This window comes from Carettochelys insculpta, chromosome 6 (genome assembly GCF_033958435.1).
Source record: "Carettochelys insculpta isolate YL-2023 chromosome 6, ASM3395843v1, whole genome shotgun sequence".
Taxonomy (NCBI): Eukaryota; Metazoa; Chordata; order Testudines; family Carettochelyidae; genus Carettochelys; species Carettochelys insculpta.
The window spans coordinates 115,500,122-115,527,626 of NC_134142.1; the positions used below are offsets into that span (position 1 = coordinate 115,500,122).

General features: G+C 40.1%; 1 protein-coding gene across 2 annotated transcripts in view; it reads left to right on the plus strand.

Moving 5' to 3' along the window:
- LRP5 (LDL receptor related protein 5) overlaps positions 1 to 27,505 on the plus strand; it is a 236,755-nt gene that overhangs the window by 99,518 nt on the left and 109,732 nt on the right. For both annotated transcript variants that reach the window (XM_074997919.1, XM_074997920.1), the window contains exons 4-6: positions 412 to 608; positions 4,462 to 4,593; positions 26,900 to 27,296. In XM_074997919.1, the coding sequence (XP_074854020.1) occupies positions 412 to 608; positions 4,462 to 4,593; positions 26,900 to 27,296 (726 nt within the window). The remainder of the gene's footprint in view (positions 1 to 411; positions 609 to 4,461; positions 4,594 to 26,899; positions 27,297 to 27,505) is intronic.

Consider the following 27,505-nt stretch of genomic DNA (forward strand, 5'->3'; position numbering starts at 1 on the left):
CAGTTTTTGTTGCTTTTTTGGTCCTCTGTACTTATAAATGTAAGTCTGTATCGGAAATGAGATTGGTCTGAAGAAGTGGGTCTGTCCCACGAAAGTTCATTACCAAATAAATCAATTTATTAAAGTGCTACATTTCTGCTATTTTGTTTTGTTGGAGTACAGATTAACACAGCTACCTCTCTGTTATGTTTATAATGAATTGGATCATTTTTTTGGGATTTGAGTTGGAAGCAACAAACAGTAAATTTTTATTTATATGTATTCCAATTACACTCTCTCTCCTCTAAATGACTGACATTTAAAAAGCCCAGATACCACCAGTTCAACAGATGCCAAAGTTGTTAATCACCAGTTCGACAGGTGCCAAAGTTGTTAATTTTTCTTGTATTGTCTCTGATTTCATAACCCTAGGCAAAAGGTTGTGGAAGGGAGTCTCACTCACCCATTTGCTCTGACGTTGTCTGGGGAGACGTTGTATTGGACAGACTGGCAAACTCGCTCCATTCATGCCTGTAACAAAAGGACTGGAGAGAAAAAGAGGGAGATACTGAATGCACTTTACTCGCCAATGGATATCCAGGTCTTGAGTCCAGAGCGGCAGCCTTACTGTATGTTTCAGGTTTTTCTGTAATCTCTAATGTACTATATAAATATTATGCTGGAGACAAATCTTACTGATAAAAATGTTAGTGTGAATTAGGCCCGATAGCTTCAAAGTGTCCAGAAGAAATTAGATGCTAAACTTTCCTGGAAATATGATAGGGACAGTATACTTAGCACCTTTAGTCTCCTTCACAGATCTCATCTTGAATTGTTACATTTTGGTGACATAAACCAAGGTCCATCAGAACAGCTAAGCTACTGCATAATTTTAAATATATGAGTTGCCCATTGAGGTCAGTGGGGGGCTAGTCACGATCTTAGTTACATACGTTAATTGCTCTTCCATATCTGTAATATACAGAGCTAATCTTGTAAATACAAGAACTTCACAGGCATATCACCTGTGGAAGTATGTAGTGTGGGTGTCAGATTGTTAGCAAATCAACTAGAAAACCTTCTGGAGTCAGTCCTTCAGTCCAGAGATGTGTAAGAATCCTATTGACTTTAGGTTTGTTGGACATGTGCACCATCAGGTTCATCATTCTTAAGACTCTGAGAAGGATCTCTTTGAGGCCATAGCAGTTATTGATGCCTAAGGGTAGCCATAGTGGCCCAACTTCACTATTTAGGAAGTCACTTGTGGCTAGGCACTCCCTGAATTCTAAACCTCTCCTGCCATTTTATTAGGTGGCTTTGGAAAAAACTTTACATCTTCCTTTTATCCCCATCTAGAATATGAAGGTGAAACTTACCTACCTACCTACCCTAGAGGGGTATTGGAGGGATAATTTAGTTAAATAGCTGCAAAGCAAAAGTGTTTTTTGTTTTTGCAGTTTACTCCTTCATGTTTAAATTCAGCCGCCTAAGCATAGGTGAGGTGTACACTAGACTTTAAAGTTGATTGTAAATGTGCAGTTCCAGCTATGGCAATTTTGTAGCTGGAGTTGACTTATCTAAAAATCAACTTAACTGGCAGTCTTCACTGAGGGAGGATGATGGGAGAAACTCTCCAATTGACCTCCCTTACTCCTTGTAATATAATGGAATAGAGGGATTGACTGTCAGCCCCTTGTGATTAGACTTCACGTGTCCTTACTGGGCGTGTGAAATCAAACCCCAGAAGTAAGGTGATCTTCCAGATAGGGGAGACATACCCTTAGTCCCTTATTTTAACTTTTCTTCAAACATAATGCTTGTTGCAGTGGTTTCTAAGGTAATCTGTTTGGCAAGTGACAATAGATTTCAAAAACTCTTTTCCCCCCCTCACCCCCTGCTTTCACATTGGTTGACCAAAAGGTATGTCTATTATCGTGGCAGGGCAGAGGGTGGGGGGATGTTGCCCCATGTTTTCCATAGTCACTATGGAATGTTAGTGTAGACAAGCCTCCAGGCAACCAACACAGTGTTGAAAGACCGTGTCCTCTCACCCTGCTTGTATTAAGTCTATGTGACACATTGCTTAAGTGTTAAATTGGGAAAAATTCCTGATGTAGATAAGGCTCGTTAAAACTTTTATCCAGAGATACGGCCCTGTGGTAAGACCAGTAAGCTCATTTTAACCTGTGACCTTTGTTAGGATTTTAATCTCTGTTACCTGGAGGTTAATGGCAGGGTATGTTAGCTCTGTTGATCTTATTTTAAGAAGGAGGCATTTTAATTAATTTGAAAAAAAGGCAGTACGAGTAGCATATCAAATTATATTCCTTATGGTATAAAGAGTTAAAAAGGATTTTTACCCTTATAGTGTAAGGTGTTAGAGGCTTTTTCTCTTTACCGGGGTATTTGATTCTGTTATTGCCAGTGTGTGACCACAGTTTCATGAGTTAACATCCACCACTGTAGTGTTCCAGGATGAGGATAAGGAAGAGATTCGGGATGCTGTATGGAACAAACTTGGGAACTCACGTTTTCACCTTTATTCTGTATGCATGGAGTTCCTATCAGTATCATCAGTGGGAGTGCCCGATTGTGTGTTGCATTCTACAATGCTGTTAGTTTATTTTTCCAGCGTTGTCTTGGGAATGATAGTTTGAGGCGACCGTGGGGGTGGGGGTGCAGAGCACATAGGACACAGATTAAATCAGACCAAACTGGGAAATATGCGTGTAATTTAGCCCTGGGGATAAGTATCATGTGTCTTCACCAGAAGCTTTGCCTTCTGCATTAGCTCTTAAATTTAGCAAAATTGAAAAGCTTGCTCCCTGAGTGTAATGCTGTGTTGTTGAGGCAGTTTCAGGAAGACTGTAAACAGGCTTAAGGTAAATAAAGGAATTTGGGGTGTACTTAGCTGAGAAACAGGTGCAAGATTTCAGTAGAAGCTGTCAGATATGTATAGTACCAGAGCTCCAGATGGGGAACCAGGAGGGGGGGAGGGGGTGTGCGTGTGTATGTGCTGAATTCTTGTCATTGCTCTGAGCTGAGGGAATATCCCACCCTTGGGTTAGCGTATTTCTGGACCAATAGCAAGGAAAACATGGTACATAGGGAAATAGCATCTGCTGAAAATAGCTCGGATGCCATTTACTTCACTGGGATCAGGTTCAGATTCCTCCCCCTCTTCTTGGCTCTCATTGGAAGCAACATACAAACCAATCACCCCAGCTCTTTCATTGACAACTTCAAAAAACCTCACAGAATTTGACTGTGGATTGAGTTGTGCATAGCTGCAAATTATATATATGCACTCGTGCATGCACGCACATTGTATTGTGTGATGTGGATGATTCCTAGGCAGTCATGGGCAGCTTGCAATTATTCAAAAGTGGCAAAATTCTCTGGGAGTGTTTAGCTAAAGGGTTTGTGTCTCTTAAGGTCTGGTTTATTCCTCTTAAAGTTAAGAGGTTTTTTTTTTGTTGTTTTTTCAATGTATTGCATTTTCATTTTCAAAATGGTTTAAAAAGAGCTGGCAAGGCAAAAGGGGAGAAGAAAAGGTTGAGACATTTCTAGAATGTTTCTAAAATGAATGAAAAGGCAAGACATTTCCCTGTTTTTCCCCCACTGCAACACAAGTTTGGGTAAGCTAGACCACTATACTTCTATGAAGGGCTTGTGATTTGAAAATATTTTTTGCTACCACCACAATGTAGCAGCCCCTTATTTCCCCCCATCACTTCCCTCTAACAAAAGTCCTTCTATGTTTGGTTATAGGAAAATGTTCTTTTAATTTGCCAAAGGGGCTGGTGGTTATTTAGGTGCATTGATTATTTTGTACCCAGCTTGAAACACATTTAGGCTGTGTCTACCCATGGGAAAAACTTCGAAATGGCCATGCTAATGGCCAAATTGGAGAATACTGAGGCACTGACATGAATATTCAGAACCTCATTAGCATGCTGCCAGCTGCCACTGACACTAACACAGCTGATAGCAATAAGGGGATTTAGACGCGTGCAGGGTCCTTTCGAAAAGGACCCCCATGTAGACAAGCCGCCCGCGAGTGAAACACGACACTTTTGAAGGGCCATGGGCTGTCAGCATGCTAATGAGGTGTTGAATATTCATTTCAGTGCCTCATTAGTATTGCCCAATTTGGCTGTTAGCATGGCCATTTTGAAGTTTTTCCCAAGTGTTGACATGGCCAGAAGGAGCCTGATATTCAAAAAATGCTGAGCCACCTGCCCATTGAAAATCAGGTCCTTTTAGTTGTCTCAAATTGAGTTACTAGAAATGGATGCACCTGCAATCACAGGATGCTTTAGAAGCATTGTAGCTGTATAGCTCGTCTGTCCTTTAGTTCTAAGGCTGGATGGGAGTTGTGATTTCTGTATGGCAGGTATGGATGGCAGTATACAGTGCTCTAGTTGGACTTTCACTCTTAGAGAAATTAAATACATTCCAGATCTTGTGTTTTCTTTGAAGTTCATACTCCCTGTGAAGAAAACAATGGTGACTGCTCTCACCTCTGCCTGCTGTCTCCCAGAGACCCTTTCTACAGCTGTGCCTGTCCCACTGGAGTGCAGTTGGAAGATGATGGCAAGACCTGTAAAGCAGGTAAGGCTTGTCTTTGTCTTTGTCCTTGTCTTTGTACCATAGCTGTACTGCCTGTTTAGTAGTTTTATATTAAGGAATGAATAAAGAGGGTCTGTTTGGGATTCTCTTATCTAAGGAAATATACTTACAATAAGGTTATGATTCCATAAATGATGGACTCAGGTCTTTGGGTATAGATGGAGTAAACATATAGGCTACATCTGCACTAGCCCAAAACTTTAAAATGGCCATACAAATGGCCATTTCGAAGATTACTAATGAAACACTGAAATACATATTCTAGCAGATAGGAATAAGGGGATTTCAACGTTGGTGGGGTCCTTTCAAAAAGGACCCCCATCTGGACAAGCCGCGGCAATTTTGAAGTGCCATGGCAGCCTGCATGCTAATGACATGCTGAATTTATATTTCAGTGCTTCATTAGTAATCTTTGAAATGGCCATTTGCAATCTTTGAAAAGGCCATTTGCATGGCCATTTTGAAGTTTTGGGCTAGTGTAGACATGGCCATAGTTAGATAAACAGCTGCACCAATTCTTGGAGGTATCTCCTGTAGCGTTCTGTTTACCCACTTGTAAAACACACATAACAGCATTTCAAGTGCTGGGCCTGCTGGTTTCTATGAAGCAAAACTTGAGGCTCATCTACACTAGTCCCCTCCTTCGAAGGGGGAATGTAAACAAGCCAGATTGGTGAATAGCAATGAGATGCTGCACTGCATATGCAGCACTTCATTAATATAATTCTTACCACACGAACTTCGAAGTTCCTAACTTTGAAGCGCTGGCAAGCCGTGTAGCCGTGGGCACTTCAAAGTAGCTGCGCAACTTCAAAGATCCCTTACTCCTAAAATGCTCACCACCTCTCAGAGTCAGCCATTTGGATCCAAGTTTTCCTCTTGTGAAATGGAAATGGTAATATTTCTCTGCTTTACAACAATGCAAGGAGTAAATGCATTCATATGTCTGAGGCTCCCTTTAGTTTATTTCTACTGTGAGAGCTGCAGAAATGTCTGTTTATAAGTTTGGGTGGTGGGTTAGGCTTTGGTTCTCAGTTTGTAGGCAATCCACAGAGCCCTTATGAGTGGTCTTTAAAGTTGCTTCTGTCACACTTTGTATCAGTGTTCCATGTTTATGGCACTGCAAAGAGGGCTTAGGTATGCTTTTCTGAACTAAAGAGCACTAAAGGGAAGCCATTGCAAGAGTGTTTTTCTCAACTGGGCAATGGACTCATGAACAGGGTTTGTTCCCTTGTATTCATTGGCCAGTAGTTGCTGCTGTGATGTAGGGGCAATTAAACTGTTAAATTTTGGCAGAATCCTGAAGGAGAATGCTTAATGTGGCAGGACGGTTCCTTGAACCAAGGTCTTTGTGTTACACTGCAGGTAAGCCACTCTGCCACCATCAGATTGAATTGTAATGGAATGATCCATACTTAAAAATGGCAAATTAAGAGTTAACCCAGATTTAATGCTATTTTTCTAGTCCCTTTCTTCCCTCTAGGACAGCTCTTTGTGGAGAAAGTCTGAGACAATTATGCTTGGAAACTTTCATAACTCTGACTCATTCATATTTTCATGCATTATGTTTAATTTAAGGAAAATAAAGAAAGGCTTTGTTCCAGAACTCTAGTGAAATTTGCTCCCCTAAACAATGTTAATTAGAAAAAATCATCTAATATTTTAGATGCTTGTTACCTTGAAAGTAAGAAACCAGTGAGAGATAGCATGGTGAAATTCCAAAGTTAGATGATTCACATGAAGGTTACTTGAGAGGTAATAGATGGGGCACTTATAGTACAACTGTAGCTGTGTTTCAGTAGACTGGAAGTCACACTGTTGGAGAATCTTGATTTTATTATTTAAGAAGATTGACTTTTAAAAAGCAAATTTAATATTTATAAAAATGAGACATTAACATTACTGCCTACAACCAAGAAGTAAAGGTCAGTGCTAGCGTCTTGCACCCACACTTCAGTCAGTGAATGTCTATCCTGGCCTGAAAAACTTGCTGCTGTGATAGAATTGGGAACGTTTCATTGATCTTTCCAACGTGCCCTGTAGAGCAATCATTTTCTGATGCTGACTAATATCCACGGTCCTTACAGTAAGCTTAACAAGATCCTTAAAAAGACCCTGTAATTCTTGCAGCTGCTGAAAGATGTTTTATTTTCCCTTTTCCAACGTAAGAATTATTTTTAAAAGAGTGCTGAATGTTCAGGTCTAATGCTTTTTAAAGTATTCATGTAGATATGGTTTTGGCAGTGGGAAACAGAGCATACGTGCATTTGGCACTTTGGCTAACAGAACAAAAATAATGGTTTGTGCTATGCTTGTACCTTTCCATCATTGGACCAGACGCTCTGTCAAGGATTTTCTGTCAAACGGTGGCAAAAAATCTATAAGGGCACAAGAAATTGGGTTTTGGATCAGTTCTTTGGCTTCATTCTCTCCAAAGTGATCCTGGCTGCCTTATGCCAGTATCTATTTGCTTTTCTTGCCTGTCTTATTAACTAACTCCTTGATTGCAAGAAACTGACTTTTTGTTTCTTATATGAAATCTTATCGTAGATAAAGGTAGTAACAGGAACTGTGCACGTGAAGAATTAACAATGTCAACATTTTATCCTTTGTTAGTTTTGGTAAAAAATTCAAAAGTGCCAAGGTCATTTAAGACTCAGTCACAGTGACGTTCAGTGGTACTTTTGAGAATAAAAGGGTGTTTTAACACCTGAAGAAGTGTGTTTGCATGGGAAATTATACGGCAAACTGTAACCATGTAGTTGTACTGCATAGTTATGCTGTTAAGTTTTCCTATGTAGACAAACCCATAGTCTCTTGAGTCACCTAGGAGCTCTTTAAGATTGACATTTTGAGATTTGGAGAATATACACATGTGAGAACTATGGATTTTGCCATTCTTTGTTGAAACTGTTGCGAGGGGAAATGAGTCCAGGCTTGGGAATAGGTATATCCTGAGTTCAGGTGGGGGCTATTTGCTTTGGACCTGGGATGAACTACTTCAGCTTTTAAATCAAAAAAGCAGTCCAGTAGCACTTTAAAGACTAACAAAATAATTTATTAGGTGATGAGCTTTTGTGAGACAGACCCACTTCTTCAGACCATAGCCATGCCAGAACAGACTCAATATTTAAGGCACAGAGAACCAAAAATAGTAATCAAAGTTGACAAATCAGAAAAACATTATCAAGGTGAGCAAATCAGAGAGTATTGGGGCAGAAGGCGGGGAGAGGAGTCAAGAATTAGATTAAGCCAAGTATGCAAAAGAGCCCCTTGTTAAACATCTGTTAAATCCAAATGGTTATACTGTATGATGATGCACTGACCTTTCCAGTCCATCACTCTTATTCCTGTCTTCTGCCCTGCCCCCCCATACCATTCGTCCCCTCACACCTTGATCACCCTTTCCCAATTATCAGGAGAGGAGCTGCATGCTGGCCTGGCTGCTTATAGAGTAATATAGTATCGTCAGTTGCCAAAATAATGCTTTTATTATATTAAAATAAGCAGCTTTTTTTTAGATCTGGTTGGAGATGGATAAGGCAGGGTAAGGTTTTTTACATTGCAAGTCTGAAAAATTGGGTTACATTTTCAGGCACGTGACATATGGGATTCTGCTCAGAAAATTCATGTTTTAAGGTGCGACAGGCTCGTTATTATCATAATCTGACTTCCAACATAGCACAAGCTGTAGAATTTCTCCCAATAATTTCTGCATCAAAGCTATAACTTCTGCTTGGCCTATACTGTACCTTTTAGAAAAAGTTCCAATCTTGATGTAGAGATTTAAAATGCACGTGTATCTGAACATCATTAGCTTTTTACTCACTTAGTTACGCAAACTGTGTGCATAACTTAGGTCTTACGTTAAGTATTGAAGTCCTTATTTGTTACTTTCTGATGTGAATGAATAAAGCCCTGTAAAAAACAAGTCCCCTTTTCTTAAGAGACATTTTATAAACATGCATATTCTACACCTCTCTTCTGAGCAAAGTGTGGTTTAGCTCAGTTACCACTACAGTCCAAGAGTGGCAGAGGGGCTGCCGGAAGGGCAAAAGTGAGCAGAGCTGTCTCAGTTTTGAACTTACAAATGTTGAGTAATTTTCTCTTTGCAGCCTGGTCTTTTCATGGCTATATTGGATCTTGTCAGGGATGAATTTAATGCTCATATTAAAAATGTTGAATTTACAATCTGCTCTGTGAAGATCCCTTTTTGTACATCATCCCTCTCCTGTTGCTCACCTGAGGGTCGCTTGCTGAAATGCTGCTGGGTTGTTTTATGAACTTAGAAATTGTTTAAAATGTTCAGAGAAAGCCAAATAGCTATGTTCATTACTTAAGTTTTGCCTCCTGCTAGAGGGAGTCATTTGTCCCTCTTAACTCTGTATACAAACAGTTCTAAGAAGTGGTTTAAATCACAAGACATCTCGTTACAGTCAGGTGTTTTTTTTTATAATTGTTTTTTTCCTCCTCCTCCTCCTCCTTTCAGGTGTCCTTTTTCTGAATTGTTTTCCCTGCTGTGGTACATGACAAGTGAGACTTGCATGTGTGCCTTTACTGCCTTTCTGGTACTTGAGCGTTCTGCTCTCTTGTCAATACCCTATGGCATTTCTTCCCTTTGGTGTGGGCAGTAATGTAGACTGAGGTGAACGCCCAGAATGTCCGAACATTTCTTTTGTGGTTTCTCCATGTGACTCAGTTTAATGAAGTTCAAAAGTGGTTGTGAAGAAAGTAGCTTGTTCAGTATCGTTGGATAATTGTGATTAAAACCTGGTCCCACCAGGGTCCCACACTCAAATGCCACAGCTATATCCCCATTACCTTCTATGGCTAGGTTCCTTTTCTTAAGCAATATTCAGCTGCCTGTCCCTCTCACATTTCTGAAAAAATGCATCTTTTCTTTGCACAGTCTTCAGCCTTTTTGGCATAAAAATATTGCCACAGGCTTTCAATGTAAAGTTTAGAATTTTCACTTTTATAGAAAAGTTGTAGTGGCTTTTTTTTCCCATAAATGGTCATAATTAACCTCTTCCTAAAGTGGCTGCCTTCTTTCAGAAATTTGCTTTGCTATTTCAGAGGAACCTACTCTGATTGCAAGTTAATTTCTAATAACTTGTTACCATATAGACTGATCATAGCTTCAGTTAGCTAAAATTACTTTTATAGAATTAAAAAACCAAAGGCCATATGTTTTGAGGAGCTGCTACCCCGTTTGCATGTTTGGCTAAGGCTGCACTCCTACTGTAACTAATTTGTAAATTAATGGTAAGTAACTAGAAAACAGACCCAGAACTTCAACTGGCATAACTTAACATGGCTATATTGACTTCAGTAAAACCACACTAGTTGAGAATTAGTTCAGAATAAAAATAGCTTCTGGATCCTACAACACAAGTTTAAAGTATTATTTTCACTTTCATTAAGTTGATACATTGTACTTTAACAATACTGCAGAAAATTATTTGGTTTAAGTATTTCAGTGGAAATTTGTATCAACCTTATAACTTGACTGAAATTGTTACTCCGTTTTACTGCAACAAAATTCAGTGCCACCTATATGTCATTAGTTTTTGGTTTTTTGATTGAACTAATATAAACATAAGATTCACTCATTCATTTATTTTTGTGTGTAGATAGTTTAAGAGTGAGAGTTCATCAGATTTCTTCAAAGTTTTTTTTAATTATTATCCTACAGGATATGTATTTGTATTCGTTGCTTTCATACAGGTTTAAATTGCCATTCTCTCATCCAGCAGCATCTGTCATCTGGAAGAACCACGGATGTTACTGGACCAGAGACACCTGGCTGGGAATTTAGTATGGAGAGCCTGACTGTCTTGGGAAGGGGAGCCCAGTGGGGCTTCTGTCCCTGGCCAGAGGCACAGCCCACTTCTGCAGAGCCAGAGCTGGCAGCCTGGCCTGAGCTGCAGCTGTTTTCTGTGGCTCTGGGGCCACGCTGGCAGCATGGCCCATGCCAAAGCTGGCTACCAGCCTCGGGGGCCATGCCAGCAGCCCAGTTGGGGCTGAGCTGGCACCACGTGCCTTTGGCTGTGGCCATGGCCAGAGGTGGCACCCACATGGCCTGGGAGCTATGTCTGGGATGCTGGCCGGGGCTGGAGTGATTGCTGTGGCTTGCAAACCTAAGTGGTCAGGTCAGTCCGACAGGGGCCAAGGTCCAGGAAGGAGGTTAAGGGAGCTCTACAGCTGGAGTTGGGGGTGGGCAAAAGAGGAGCTGGCAGCAGACTACATGGCTGGAGCAGGGACCACCCTTCATCTGACAAAAATTCCCCCATCCAGGACCAGTCAAGTCCTGAGGTTGCTGGACAAGGTAGGTGGAACATGCGTAAGGCAATTTTGTTGCTACTCCTTTTTAATCTATTCATTTATCTAGGCCATCTCAGATCTGACCTAAGCAGTCTCTAGGCTGTTTTGTGTGTACTATTTATTCTTGTTCTGTGCAGAGAAAGCCCATAGAGCTCTTACCCTGCTTCGAATGACTGAGACAGAAGCAGCAGCATGAGAGTGTCCGTATTGCGGAAAACCCTATTTTATTTTGTCCTAGCACCTGCAGGCAGATTCAAATTTGTAACCATCTCCCAGAGCAGATACCTACTACTACTGACTGGCTAAAAATCATTCATGCATATAGTGTGTGCTGAAATGCATTTCTCTCCCCTCCTCCCCCACGGTGCACCCCCTTTTTTTTTTTCCTACTTTTTATTTTATAAGCTCTTTTGGCTGCAGGGTCTGTCACTTGACTGTGTACAGTGCCTAGCAATTTGTCATCCAATATGGTTGAAGCCTCTGGTGCAATATAAATTTAAATAAGACCATGTCTATACGAAACATTGAAGTCAATTATAGATATGCGAGTCTAGCTATGACAGTTGCATAGCCAGGATCAACTTGTCTATGATTGATTTAGCTGACTGTCCTCACAGAGGGAGGTCAATGGGAGAAACTCTCCCGTCGACCTCCCTTACTCCTTGTGAATGAGGGTAGGCTGTTGACCCTACATAGTTCTATTTTGCATGTCCCTACTAGGCATGCGAAGTTGAACCCTAGGAGATTTGACCCTGACTGGCTCTGCCTTTCACGTAGTGAAGATGTATCCTCAGACTGAGCCGGACTATCTTCAGAGAAGGCTGTAATAGTTGCGAAAGATCTTCTGTTGTAATCAACAACAAGGACTTGGAACAGCCAAACAAGAAAAAAATAAGTACTCCTTGAAATAACAGTAAGCAAGAGCTACTGAACTGAGAAAGTGAATAGCAATAGCCTGCTATGGACAGTTTTACTTTATTATTGAACACAAACAATGTGCTTGACAAGAATAAGACAGTTCCTGGCTCAGAGTTTGCATGCTAAAAAATCTGTGTGAATCATAAGTATGAAAGAAAGTCCAGAGACTCCATGTAGTCCTCTGGAGACTTGGCTATTAGTGGTAGTTAACAGTATAAAATCCGAAGATAGATAATCATGCCATGATTATTGTTGAGATAGATACTCCACCCATTCTAAGTTTTATAACTTGAAAAACAAACAATCAAAAACACTTTCAATTTTTAAGTTTTCATGTTTAGTCTCGCCTTTAAAGGTTACTTTTTTCTGGGTAAATTTGAAAAAAATACTGTCAGCCTCTCTCTTTTGTCTACCTTCATCAAGATGATCACTGGTAACTTAAGGGTGATGTACTGACCCCACCGAAGCCCTGACAGGTTTGCTGTTGACCAGAAAATCCAGAATTTCTGCCCAAGAGGTTTTTGGATGCTTTCTACTGCTTTGTACTACTCACAAGCAACTTGTGGTTAAAATTCCTTGCTTAGCTCTTTATGTAACCTGAAATGAGGGGGAGGCTGCTTTTCTGTGATTGAAGAAGGTAATTGGATTATAAATTATGAGTGCTTTAAAAATTATACTGAGAGCACAGTAAATGCTCAAGAGTATTGCTGTGAAAGTTTGTATAGAGCAGATATTTGTTTGATCTCATGGCTGCCAGTCATTCTAGTTAACTTCACAATCAAGAATAAGGCTTACATGAGAGACTCAGGCTTAAATTCTAAGTTGCTTTGAGTTCCATCAACATTGAGAAGTTATGTCAGTGTAAGGAGGTTATAAATTTAAGCATTATATTTGTATAGGTCCCTGAGGTGGACACTTGGTCTGGGGAAAGGCTCTATCATTCCAGTTTGGTTTATACTTTTGAAGTGGTTTAAGGTAGGCTGGAAATAGCCACACTTATTCCAAACTATATGTCCATGGAGTGTTATATTGGTATAGGCACATTGGCTTAACTATCATAATAAAATAGTATAACTGGAAAAATCTGCCATATTGACATGCCTAGGACCCCTTTGCTTTGTAGACTGGTTACAAATTATATTTATGCTCACTTTAATGTACACCTGCTTTAAGAACATTTTACACTGCTGGAGGAGTGTAAAAATGCTTGAGTCTGTTCTGTTACTGAGTGCAGATCTCCCAAGTGTATTTTGTACTGGTGATAGTATACTGAATTATTTAAAAATAAAGATAAATTATGATTAGATACTTACCAATTCAGCTATCCCCTTGTATCCTGCACTGTTCATATCTAGCCATATGTTTTTAATTTATGCTTGTCTTAGTGTATTTGTGATTTTAGTAAGATTGTCCAGTGCTTGGGATGCTAGTCTGGGAGTTTGGGAAACCAGGTTCAATTCCCTGCCCCAGCACAAGGTGTCTGTGTTATCTTGGGCAAGTCAGCAAGGAAAATTCATGGCTCTGACTTTCAGAGCCTGGGTCAATTGATGTGTCCTGGTGGGATCAGCCTGAAGGGCTAAACATTGCAGTGTAGATACTCCTGCTTGGAGTGGAGCCCAGGCTCTGAAACTTTCAGAGTTGTGTGCTCAGCACTTTCTAAAAGGGAAGCTTCCAGAGGATGTTTCAAGCGGGATGTCCACAATCACTAGTCACATTAGAGAACCTTGTCCCACACCCATTCCTGTGTCTTAAATAGAGGGCAGTCTTCACTTGAGTTACTAGGGGCATGCAGTCTTATATTGATACAAGGAGCATGGGGGGAACCTCACTTTTTTCAAATGTATATCTGCTTTCTTAGTGTAGGATTGGAGGAAGTTAGTCTTTGAGAGGAAATCAGAAATGAGATTTGAGTTTTTTTGCAGGGATGGAGTTGGAGGGCTATGATGTCTCATATTCAGAGGAGAATTGCTCTTTGTAGATCTGCCTTTCTCCCTCCGGAAAGCTGTTTTTTGGGTAGAAGACTTCACTTACTTTTTCCTGTCCTGATCCAGCCATTTGAGCAGCTGGGGAGGGCTGATCACTATTACTCAGTCATCATCTTCAAATGTCTATGCTGACCCTGTTGGCTCATGCCTCTTCAGTACCAAAACATGTTACCTGGGAAGTGATATTTAAAATGTTGAAGTATCTCTCATCTCCCTTGCATGTATGTCCAGGTATGTTTTATATAACATGCACACATACAAAGTTTGGGGGTTTATCATTAATATGCTATGTAGTTAAATAACTGGATAACTAACACAGAATATTCCATGGAAAATAAATAAAACAAAAACAAAACAGAAAAAAACCCTCTCACATATTTTCCTCATACAGTTAAACTTCTGTCACCATTATTGAAAAGTACCATATTGCTAATATGTATCTCTCTCTGAGTAGGAAACAGAAATTCATATAGCATAGTTCCATATGTGGACGAGTCAGCAATTTTTAAGTTCATCATCTGCTTATTGACACATGAAGAGTAAGGTGTTAGTAATGCTGATGTAGTAATAATGCCCATTACCCAGATTCAGCCATCCCTCCCCATGTGTTTCCCAGATATCCATTCTTTTCCTAATGATTACACTGATGTCCAGATATATGCCTCTCCCTACCTGTCAGGTCTAGCACAAGAAGTTCCATCATTGTGAGGTCTGTACTCACCCCTGGATGTGCACATATGGCTCATTAATGAGTGGGAATTATGTCCATAAAAAGAAGATGCACTCCACCACACAATGTTTGTGAAGAAGCATTGTTTTTACACTTCCATCGCCGAGTCAGTTTCCACAGCTTTAGAATGGAGGTAATACTGACCCTTCAACCTCAGAGGGAATTGAAATTTACTTGTTCAAGTTCTGTGAGCTCCTTGGGATGAAAGTTGCGATAGAAATTCCAAGTATTATTGCTCTTGGTTGTGGGTAATTACGTGTTAATGCTATGGCCATGAACATTGTACTAATCGCTATATTTGATTTCTTCCAGTGATACTACATTGGTTGGTGTATTAATGCTAGTTTGCATGAGTTTTAATGAATATTCTATAGTCCTTCAATTAAATGACGGGGCAATCTTCTCTTTTATGCCTCTGTCCATCACTAAAAGTGGAGGAAGACAATAAACAAGTTACATCTTATGAAATGATTTAAAGATCATAGCAGTAGGGTGTTCCTGCCTCCTGGGTTGTAATAGGTTTCCTTTTGTATGAGGGAAGCAGTTTTCTGTCAACTGCATAGGTTCTTTCATATTGATGACTTCATAAGATACAATGTTTGTTTGCTACCATGTGTTTTTTTTCTTACTGAACATGTGTCATAACTGTTTCTGAAATGGACTTCACAAGCCACAGGGAAAATAACTATCCTTGATGTTTGTTAATGAAGTACTAAAAGTAACAGTGGACAAGTTATTGATGAAACAAGAAATTAAAGACTAACAAAATAATTTATTAGGTGATAAGCTTTCATGGGGCAGACCACCTTAGATCTGGATTTTAACATGCAAACTGAGCAATTCGTGGGCTATGTTTGTGCTGTGTATGCCCTTCCTAGTCCTAAGTATTAATTTTCCCCATGTGATTTAGCCATGTCTAGTTCACTTAGGACTCTCTTGGTTTGTTTTTATGCATTCGTTTTCCCCTGCAGCTCTCATCAGTCAGGTAAACCAGGCAAATGTATCTCCTGTTTTGTGTACTCTTAGTGCTCCACAACTTGGCCAGAGGAAATTCTCCTGCACTGAGTGACCCTCAGCCCAATCCAGCTACCTTCATTTAGTAAATCCGTGTTCCATTCATAAATAAACCTTCTAGTACATCGAAATGGAAGACTGCTGGTAAACACTGTGGTGGACTCTCTCTTACATTTAAAAAAAATCCTTTTGTGTGGACCCTGCTATTAACACAGCTAATTTTGGTTTCTCAAACATTTTCCACTTATGTTGAAAAGTTTAAGAACAACAATAGTGGGGCTGTAGAGCCCAACACCAAAATAAAATGTTCTCTAGCAATCTCTGTATTGCTTCTCTCTCCTGCAGTTGAAGTTATTAAGAGCAGCACACGTTGAATTTCACTGTGCTGAATGCTGTCTTTGTTTCAAATATCAGCAAGATCATTAAATAGCATGGCCACTTTTTAATGTTTCCTGTGATCTACACAAAATAAGTTTGTTCTCTCCTGCATCATACTTTGAAAGTTTTCCCGGTAATTCATTATGTTACTGGAACTAACAAGGTCCTTTGCTCATCTGTGTATACTTTGTGGAAGCCTGTTTGGTTTATCAGGGGCGATAGGGTATCCAGAGTTGAATAGCTAGTAGTAGATTTGCCTACAGCCTAAATATTGGTAATGAACTGTTTTTTTAAAATTTCACTTTCTTATGTGTCTTCCTTTTTGCAAGTTCTCTGCTTTACCCAGCAAAGTAGTCATTGTAAAAGAAGTTCCCAGTAACTAGACTAGAAGAGGAAAAAACAGAAGAAAATTTTAGTGGCAAAGAGACTCACAATGGAACATTGTTCTGTCCTGATTAACAGACAGACAAATGGAAAAAGAATAGCATGGCGTTTTCTGGCGTGGATTAGCAAAGGCAACCACTGCAGTCTACATTTGTTTAGGTTGGGTGAATAAATTGGAGCATTTGTTACTGTATTATAGATGTCTTGTCACTTGTCAAATGTGAAGTGGGCCAAGGGGAGAATAAAAACCTCTTGTCGAGCTGGTGAGATGAGCTGCTTTGCTGCTGTCGGCTCTGATTGGAATTAATTTTGTAGACAGAAAGCAGCTGCCATTTTCAGCACTGAAGCATGAATTTTTAATAACAGGAGCACAAAACAAAACAAAAATTGAACAAACCCTATTTCTAGCATGGGTGTTAAATTTTAAAATTAATGGATTAAATGAGTTGGGGAAGTGGAACTCCATCTACAAAATAAAAAAGATCCCTCTAGTCTAACTGTACACTGTTTCTTGTTAACTACAAAGGGAGAATATAGTGGTTGGGGAACAAGAACAAATGACCAAAGCTGTGTGTTGGGTTTTTTTTATTCCAGCGTTGTTAGCATTTGTTTCTATATGCAAACCATTAAAATTCATGGGCTTCTGTGGATGTTAGGTTTACTCAGAAGTTGCACAGAAGGTCTACAAAAAGCTTTAGGGAGCAGGAAGCAAAAGAAAATCTTGAGAATAATAAACAGCTTAAAGTTGTACCAGTTGGGAAAATAAAAGAGAAATTTGAATTTGGGGCATTACAAATTCCTTCAAATTTCAAAGTGATCCCAGATTTTCTAATGTAAAAAAGTTATCCAATATAATTTTGCATTGCAAAATGTTTGTACCAAATATGTTCAGTGGTATACATACATTCCTTTCTTTTGTCCCCTGTGGGTTACGGATGATAGAGATATGTTTATATAGTGATATAGTGTTACACACTGGTTTCACTTGATGTGTTTGACTTTAAGCCTGTATTACAGCCTTGTATTTCAGTAGTTTACATTTTGGATGTGAAAGTTTTTGTTTATGAGATGCTAAATTCAGTCATGTTATGGTGGCTGGTAATGCTGTTAAGGATTTCTCAGTTGTATGGTTATGAAAATGCATAATTTTATGGTGGTTTTAGAGATTCATTTGATTAAGAAAATGCTGTAACAATGGAATGTATTTAGGCTGCTTCTAGTTGTGTAGGCAGGTTCTAGAATGTCTCGTAACTCAAATTTCTCCAGAGAGGTGTTACACTATAAAATTTATATAGTTTTTTGTATTTTCAAAGCACTCTACACACATTAATGCTGAAAGGGCCTTTGTAAAATGGATAGTCCCTTGTTTTACAGCAAACTACAGGGGAAGAAGGATGATGTAATTTTCCCAAGGTCACTGAGGTAACCAGTGTCATGGCTAAAATTAGTCTGCTACTCCTAATATTTTGCTTTAAGCACTAGGCTATGCTTCTCATCTGCCTTTCTAGCAGAAATTATTATTAAAATAAAACACACGCATAATAGCCATCTCTAAGATTTTCACAGAGGTTGGTCATTGTACGCACAGATTTTTGTAACTATTTTAGTACTAAATGCCTGACCGAGAATAATGATTTTTTATAATATTCAGTCGTTGCAGAAAACTTAGGGTATGTCTATACTTATCTGATTGACGCGGGTCAGGGTCAGTCTTCTGGGGTTCGATTTGGTGCTCTTAGTGGGATGCATGTAATCAAAATGTAAGGGCTCAGTAGTCGATCCTGGTACTCTTCATTGTCACAAGGAGTAGGGGAGGTTGATAGAGTTTCTCCCATCAACCTCCTTCACGGAGGATGGCTAGATAAGTTGATCCTAGATGCATTGATTCGAGCTACGCAATTGCCGTAGCTAGAATTGTGTATCTACGATTGACTTTCAGGTCTATGTAGACTTGGCCCTGTTGAGAAACTTTCGTGGCATGTGCAGTGCTGTCTTCAGTCTCATCTCTGTCGTCTGAGGACCTCAGTAGTGACTGTCAGGCGGATGATTGCAAAGCAGTGTAACTTCATTAACACCAGGTGCAGCATAGGAGCATGGATTTTCAAGCAGCCAACATATATAGGCCCAGCAGTAATGCCACCTAATTCACTGGCCAGAGTGAGGCAGAAAATTAAAGTACATCAGAATTCCAGCAAGTGTTAGCATCAGCCGCTGTTGTGCTTTCTGTGTACTGCATCAGATAATGGGGGTTTCATAGTGTTCTGTTATTCCGGTGCTAACAGAAATTCCCACACCCAGGTCCATGACATTAATTTTAATGTCTAAGCTCTATTTTCCACATTTTTTTTATTTAGGGATGTTGATTAATCACAGTTAATCATGTGATTAAGTCAAAATTAATTGATTAAAATTGTCATTAATAACAATTTAATCAGACTGTTCAAAATAGAATACTAATTGAAATGTATTAAATATTTAGGGTATTTTTTTCTACATTTTCAAATATATTGTTTTCAATTACAACACAGAATACGTAGTGTATGGTGCTCCCTTTATATTATTTTTATTGCAAATATTTGTACTGTAGAATGATAAAAGAAATATTTTGCAGTTCACATCTTACTAGTACTGTAGTGCAATGTCTATTGTGAAAGTGCAACATATAAATGAAAATTTTTTTCTGTTATATAACTGCATTCAAGAACAAAGCAATGGAAAACTTTAGTACCTATAAGTCATAAGACCATAAGAAGAACCATATTGAGTTAGACCAGGCGTTGGCAACCAAAATAGCAGGAAGAGCCTTTTTTTTAAATTCTGTTAAAAGAAAAAGATAATTCAAGAACTGCAATGCATGTGAATACAAGATGGTCCTTAATAAATAACATCAAACCACACTTTCTGTAACCCCTGTTTTAAGAACAGCGCACACAAAATGTTTTGTAATCCAATACGTTTACTGCAGTATGTTCACAATCTTTTACATGTTCTGTTTCCTCACACTTTACATGTGTGTGTTTGTACCACTATGTCTGATTTTCACTCTGAACCCACTTCAATTTTGCCAATTTTACTTCACCTTTAATTTCGCTTTTCTTCCTTAAAATGCATGTTGCCCTTCCCAACAGGAATGCCGCAAGCTTCCTTTTCCTTTTCAAAATCAAGATTTTATTAGCAACACAGTCAAAACACACCAAGGTACAGGATCATATCCCACAATGCACTGCATGTATTACAGGTGGAGTTATTCTACATTTTGAGATCATGTATCATTTGCTATTTAGATATGAGTTGGGCTCATTGTTAGGCTTTTAGATGTTCTCTGTTTATCGAAAATAATCAGGAGGTGGATTTTTTTTTTTTTTACATTTGCAATTATAGTCTTGGGAGTGACAAAGAAATTCTTAAAGAGCAGCATGTTGCAGACCCTTGGGTTAGATCAAAGGTTCACCAAGCTTAGTGTCCTGTCTTTGGACAGTGGCCAGTGCCAGGTGCCTCAGAGAGGATGAACAGAACAGGTAATCATCAAATTATCCACCCCCATTGCCCATTCCCAGCCCTGACAAGGGCTAGGAACATCATTCCTGCCCATCCTGGCTCCTAGGCATTGATGAACCTATCCTCCATGAATTTATCTAGTTCTTTTTAAAATCCGGTTGAAGTCCAGGCCTTCATAACATTCTCTCTCGAGCACAGCGTTTCACAGGTTGATTGTGTTGTTTGAAGAAATACTTCCTTTAAACCTACTACCTATCAATTTCACATGGTGACCCCCATGTCTTATGTTATGGGAAAATCCGCTCAGTGCTACACTACTTGTTCAGCCAATCACTAAGCAAAATCCATGTGTTTACATTTTGTGAGGTAATGCCACCCACTTTTTATTTACAACGTTACCTGAAAGTGAAAACAGGCATTCACATGGCACTTCTGTAGCTGGCTTTGCAAGGAATTTATATGTCTGAGACGCTAATATTCATATCCCTCTTCGAGCTTTTGGCCTCCATTCCAGGTGGCATGCATTCCTGCTAATGATGCTTGTTAAAAAAATAATTCTTTAATTAAATTTGTGATTGAACTCCTTTGAGGGAGAGCTGTTTGTTTCTTGTATGGTGCCAGATTAGACTAGTCTGAGTACGTCCTCTGGAGTGGTGGTTGAAGCATGAAGGAGCATATGTATCTTTAGTATGTCTGGCACATAACTATGTTGCACAAGCTATACCAGTGCCATATGAATGCCTGCTCTCATATTAGATGACATTCCAAACAAGAAGTGGGCAGCATTATTTTCTGCAAATATGAACAAATTTGTTTGAGTACAAGAAGTAGGACCAAGTGGACATGTAGGCTCTAAGGCTTTATGTTATTTTATATTTAAATGCAGTTATTTTTTAACATAATTCTACATTGTACATTCAGCTCTCGCGATAAAGAAATTGTCCTGAAGAACGTGTAGTAGGTGAATTGAAAAATACTGTATTTCTTTTTAGAATGGAAATATTTGTGTTCAAAAATGAAGTGAGCATGTGTACTTTGTACTCTGTGTGGAAATTGAAATCAACGTTTTTGAAAATGTAGAAAACATCCAAAATATTTAAATAAATGTTTTTATTATTGTTTAACAATATAATTAATTGTGCAATTACCACCATTAATGTTTTTAATTGCTTAATATCCCTACTTTTATTTTCTTATATGCTGTTTCTGAATAACCCCTGTGGCAGAATCAGTGTAGAACATTTTGCAAGTATAACAAGTAGTATAGCCCCAGCTGCTGAGCATGAAATGGAACTTTTTCCTTATCAAAAGCATGGGATCACCTTTGAGTTGCCACACAGTGACAAATATGCAGTGAGTGTCTGTTCAAAATGCCGTCCTCTCCAGTCAGAATTACGGCAGCCATTACTCTACCAATGTGTGTGTGTGTGAGAGAGAGAAGGATAGACTGGGCAAGAACGTGGGCACTGGCAATGCATGGGGGGTCCGAAGGGCCCTGTGTGTCTCCAAATGCCACGGACAGGAGAGGGACGAAGAACATAGCTTCTGGATGGCCTGGGGGATCAGCAGAGGTCTGGTGCCCCTGCACTCACTTGTGGCCCTGGGTGGAAAGTGGAGCAACACAGCTCCATTGCCCAGCTGTTGGCACATCACTTGGAGGAGCGCATGGCGGGAGCAGGCCTATCCTCCCATACTCATCAGCGGGAAATGAAGTGATGCACCTAGCAGCCTGGGAGCAGAGCCACATTGCTGCGCTTTCTCCCCCTGCTGCTGGTCAGTGCAGGACAGCTGGACCTCTGCTGCAGGCCCCTGCTAGTTTGCCATGGTGCATGGCTTGGGGAAAGAGGTGGGGTGGGGAGCAGGAAGGGGAACAGAGGTGGGTGGGGCCTGGGGCATAGCGGGCTTTGTCCTGGCCCTCCCCTGGGTGGCATGGGGGGGAGTCGCATTGTGGAGAGGGTTGTCACATAGCTGGTGCCCCTCCTGCAGCCTTCTTCATCAGTCATCCCTGAACCTGGCCTAGCGGAATAGCTGTGTCCTCACCGACTTGGAGAGCAGAAGACTGCTTTGGTCTTGTGTATACGTTTTAAAGCCAGAAGGAGACCATTATGCTCATCTGGTGCTTGTTTTCATGTATAGTGCTACAGCAGTGCAGCTGCACCAGTGCTTTAGTGAAGGCGTGGCTATGCCGATGAGAGAGTTTCTCTTGTTAACATTGTTAATCCACCTTCCCAAGGAAGGGTAGGTAGGTCTACGGAAGAAGCTGTCCTGTCAACACAGTGCTGTCTACAAGAGGAATTAGTTACGTTATAACTGCATCGCTCAGGGGTGTGGATTTTAGGTCTGTTGGGCAGACCTGGTCCTTGTCTGACCTCCTTCAGAAGGCTGGATAGAGAACTTCTCCCTGTAATTCCTGTGTCAACTACATTCAACCTTGGGCCACTTCACTGGAGGAAGAGGAATAAGGTGAAAATACAATCAGTTGTATGAAGAGGCGACACTGGCAGATTAAACTAGTCTCTGTACCATGATACCCAGATACAGCAATATTGGACGTCTTAGAAATGCATATAATAGCCATCTCTACTACAATATCAGGTATCAAATGCATATTAAGTGCCACTGCTTTTCATTAAGTGTATTTCAATGTTTTTAAGCATATCAGGATGGTTATAGATGCATTTATATAATTTAAAATGGAATGGAGGGATTCTGAGGTGAATTTGTAAGGGCTTTGTGTGATAGAGCAGCTGATATTTCCAGCAAGAACCTCTACTGAGTTTTGAAGCAGTGGTGTTGACAATTTCTTTAATAAAAATGTAATATTTTAATATTATAATGAGATGTATTCCAATATTTTATAATGCCAACTGTTGAGTTTTCAAATTTCATTTTACTGTACTTTGTCAGTGTAGTATTTAACTTTGATTCCCTACACATCAAAATTTCAAATCAATGTGCCTTGATTTAGACCATAATGTAAATGTAATGCCATATGCCTCTGCTATTGAAGCATGCAGTTTGCTCTCCGTTATTAGTGTGCCGTCCAGTGTCACAGGATGTGTCTTGGTGATAACACCCTGTTTGTTGGTGGTTAGGGTGAAAGCTTTGTTTACAATAGCCCTAGGACTTTCATGTCTTGTTTTAACCTTTTGTGGGGAAGCTTGTTGTTTCTAGAGATTGAGGGCTCTAGTGCAAAAGTAGTATCTAAGAGGCCTCTGGGTGGTAATGGAAACATGGAGGAAAGATATATTTTAATTACTGCTGGGACTTGAGAGATCTGGGTTCTATTGTCTGCTCTGCCATTGTCAGACTGAGGACGTGTCTACACTTACTACCAGGTGGAGGCCAGCATTCTGTGTAAGCTGAGCGCTTGAGCAGACACCCAGGAGAGATTCAAGTGCCACCCAGCTGGTTACCAGAGGGTGCACAACTGCCAGCACCTGTTTCTGTGGTGGTGCACATCTACTCATGCCTTTGTACACAGAACAAAATTTATTCCACCCAAGGACAAAAAATATTAGAGGGGACATTGGTTGATGCACCAGAGGTTGATCTTCAAGAGTTTGATTCAGCAGGTCCAGTACAGACCAGCTAAACTGAATGCTGAAGGTACCATTCATTGATCCCAGAACGCTTCACAGTCACTAAGAGAAGTTGATAGGAGAGGTTCTCCCATCAACCTCCTGCTATGGGGATGCTGGAGAAATTCACCCTAACGAACGTTGACTCCAGCGACACTATTCTTGTAGCTGGAGTTACGTATTTTAGGTCAGCTGTCTCCCCTAGTGTAGGCCTGGCCTGAGATATGTTGGGCAAATCATTTTGATCTTGTGTCTCTCTCTTTCCCCTCCTGTCTTTGTGTCTGTTGTCTGTTTAGATTGTAAGCTCTTTGAAGCAGGAGACTGTCTTTTACCATGTGCTGTACAGGCTCTAGCACAGTGGGGCCTTATGTCAGTTGGCACCTGTAGGTGTTGATGTACTGCACATAATGAATACAGTTAAAACACAAAATGTTACAGAATTGTGAAAATATAGGCTTGAAAAGAAACCATGAAGTGTTTAGGTATTATTCTCCATTGCAGTTGTAAATATGCATCATTGACAATTTCAGGATTTTTCCTTTCTGTCTAACATTGCAGTCTTTCGCAGTTCTAGAATTAACACAATGGTTTGTTGAAGTATTTTCTAATATGACATCAGAGATATCAGTATATTTCCAAGACTGGTTTTAGTTGTGTAGCCCTGGAAGCACTGGGAGAACAGAATCACAAACTGTAGACCTTCTTGGGCAGTGCCGTTGTCAAAATATACTTGGCAATGTTACCTTTTATGAATGTCCATTTTCCCTCAGAGGGAATTAACATTTATAAGGTAATTTGGCTTTTTAATGTAGCACTTGCTTAGAGAGACAATTGTGAAGGATGAACAGACAGGCCACTAATTTTGACTTGAGCAGCTACTGCTATGTATTTTTACAAGTTTGCAGATTTATTTTCTCCACAGATGTTTCAAGTGGTCCACCATTTCAAGCAAGATTTAGAATATCAAATAACTTTTAGAATATTTGAGAGTTTATTTTAGTAAAGGGTATCTCTGTTCAGGAGATTGGTAAGGTGTTTAAGAATGAATACTATGTCCAGTGACAGCATTCACTTTTAATCATTACAAAAACATTTTGTTTTTTTAGAAGAGGAAAACTTAAAAGCCCTGTTTCTCCTTTCCATGTTCAGGAGGAAAAACTGACTTTTTAAGATGACATGTCACCCAAGACTGAGGTTTCCCTATTCTGGCCGAAAAGTGACCCCTTTTAATATATCTTAATAAGCCACCACAAGCTTAAAATTTGAGAAGCTAGAATTCAACCATATGTTAACAACTAAATGTTTGCTTTCTGCTTGGTAGGCCTTGGAGCCAACATAATCTCAGTTTTCAGGAAATCTGATAGCAAGTATCTCTTGGGTTGGATAGCAGAGACTATCTATAACTGATCTTACTCTTTCCCCATACTTCATTGTGCTCAGAATTGTTAAAGCTTTCCTCGAGCTCAGAACTTCCTTCAGAGCCACTGTGGAACATGCGAGGGTTGTTTAGTAGTCAGGGGAGGTATTCCCTGTCTACTTCTTTCCTCTGTCCCCAAACTCTTTCTCCACCCTCAGTCTTGAGTGTGTTATCTCCTTAGTGTTTTTATACCTTCCCGGCTAGGTCATTTTGCTACCAAATTATGATTACTATCCTCAAAGGCAAGTGACAGTGCAGGTAGGCACCTGGGTTGGTTGTGCATTTGGTTTGATGTGTGATGAGTACCTCTTAAATGGTTGTATGTGTCCTGTGTGCTAGCTTCCATGTCAAGGTAAAACCAAGTCTTAAATAATAGCTGTAAGGATTAGCACTCAAGCACCAGGGTGATAAGTTGTAAGAGTACGTATAGAGTAGGAATTGAAGTACTTTTGTTCAAGAGGGACTGGAACAGCTCAGGATTTGCTTCTAGGATTGTCACTTGCAATATAACAAAGACTGGTAGCAATTAAGGATTGCTGTCTATTGTTTTTCAGTGGCCTGAATGAGAATGCAATTGGTGGTTGTAAGCCAGTACCCAGCTGGTGGCAGGTGTCAGGACCTGAAAACTCTCTCAACAATTGGCATGGCAGCAGAAAATTGATCAGAGGACTGGTTATTTATACAGAGGTCAATGTTCTTTTGCCTCAAGGTTGTCCCTCTGGATTAATAGGAATTATTGTGGCCATGTGAGGAAGTTTGTCCTGTTGCTACACATTGCCCAACCTGTTCTATGGACACATGGAGATGTTTGCGCTACAGGGTGGCTGTTTTGTGACCTTTTTACCAGCAGTAAAATTTTGACCATGTCTGTGTGCATACAATAAAGATCAATATAACTTTTATGCAAATAGGGCAGTAGTTGTAGCTTGTTCTCCCATTTAACTGTCTGAAGCAAAGAAAAGCATTCATATACTCTTATTTGTTAGGAAAGCCCAAGACTTATGTTATTTCTGTCATTTGCTGTGTAATATATAGTGTATGTGTGTGAAAACTGTGCATAATGCACTCATGCAACCATGGGAGCAAGCATCAGAGCTGGGAGTTCTGTGCAATATGATGAAATGTCTAGACATGATCCTGATTTTTTTTTATTGTTATGTTCCAGCAAAGAAAATAATCCTCTTTTGTTATTAACCTGCTGAAATATCTGTTTTCCGCTCTCTTGTGCTTTTCCTTCTCTGACAATGAATAAAGTGATTTCTAGGTGAAAACTCCATTGTATTTTGCTGGTCTGAAGAATCCAAGTTCATATTTATATTGGTACTTAGCCTCACAGTTCTTGGCAAATGCACCGTATTTCCGTTTAAGTTACGTCTATGCTGTAATGTAGGCCCAGGTTTAGTAACACCCCCAGAGTGTGGTCACCTGGGGCTTGAGTAGCTACGCTCATTTGTAGTTCCATTAATAACTGTTGAATGCATATTTCAATCAGGGATGCAGTCCCTTAGGTAGGCCTGAGTCCAATCACCCATATCCTAGGCTTGATAGCACTTTTCCTGAATATGACTGCTCAAGCCATTTGTTCATGGGGCAATGTGGGGAAACTTGACTCTCCACAGGCCAAAGAAAGTTGGCCTTTGGATTTGTGGGCTACTTTTGGCAGACTCACAGAGCATGATTCAGTTGGAGCTAGGTCTACACTGCAGAGAAACAGGGCACAAATACTGTCTCCCACCTTAACTTGGACTCAGACCTTAAAATGGATTCTGGCAGGCCCAGTCCTTTGAGGTATTAGCACCCTTTGGCTCACCGTTTACTGGAGCAGAAAGGAGTCCCTGACACAGTTTACAACTTGTCTTAAGGGGACTGACAAGGTGCTAATGTGTGGCCCCCTACCTGGGCAATATTTGGGCATCCCAAATTGACGTACACCTATTGTTTTGATACCTCTAGTCCTTTGTTTTCTGCGTAGCAATTCTTCTCTGTCATCAGTGCTTGTGACAGGCAAAAAAAAAAAATTCTATACCTGCAAAATTACAGCGTTAATCCTCTTTTCCAGGTGCTGAGGAGGTCTTACTGCTTGCTAGAAGGACGGATTTGCGAAGGATCTCCTTGGACATGCCAGACTTCACTGATATTATTCTGCAGATAGACAATATCAGGCATGCAATTGCAATAGACTATGATCCCGTTGAGGGCTACGTATACTGGACTGATGACGATGTCCGGGCTATTCGTCGGGCTTATCTGGATGGTTCTGGAGCACAGACCTTAGTGACCACAGAAATCAATCATCCTGATGGCATAGCAGTGGACTGGGTGGCAAGGAACCTGTATTGGACTGATACAGGAACAGATCACATTGAAGTAACCCGACTAAATGGAACATCCAGAAAAATCCTTATATCAGAAAATCTAGATGAACCTAGAGCGATAGTGTTGAATCCTATGATGGGGTGAGTTTTTTGCTTTTTGTGCCTCCCATCATGTGTTGGATTTTTCTGAGACCTTCTAGCCCCATCTTTAGTTCTAAGATTGTAATAAATAGCAGATTCCAAGATGATGGATGTATTAGCCATATGATCATATGTACCAGTGCTCCATGTTTTCTGTCAGAACCACTGCTTTTCTCCCTTTCCCAGCTCCTCAGCACTACTACATGCAC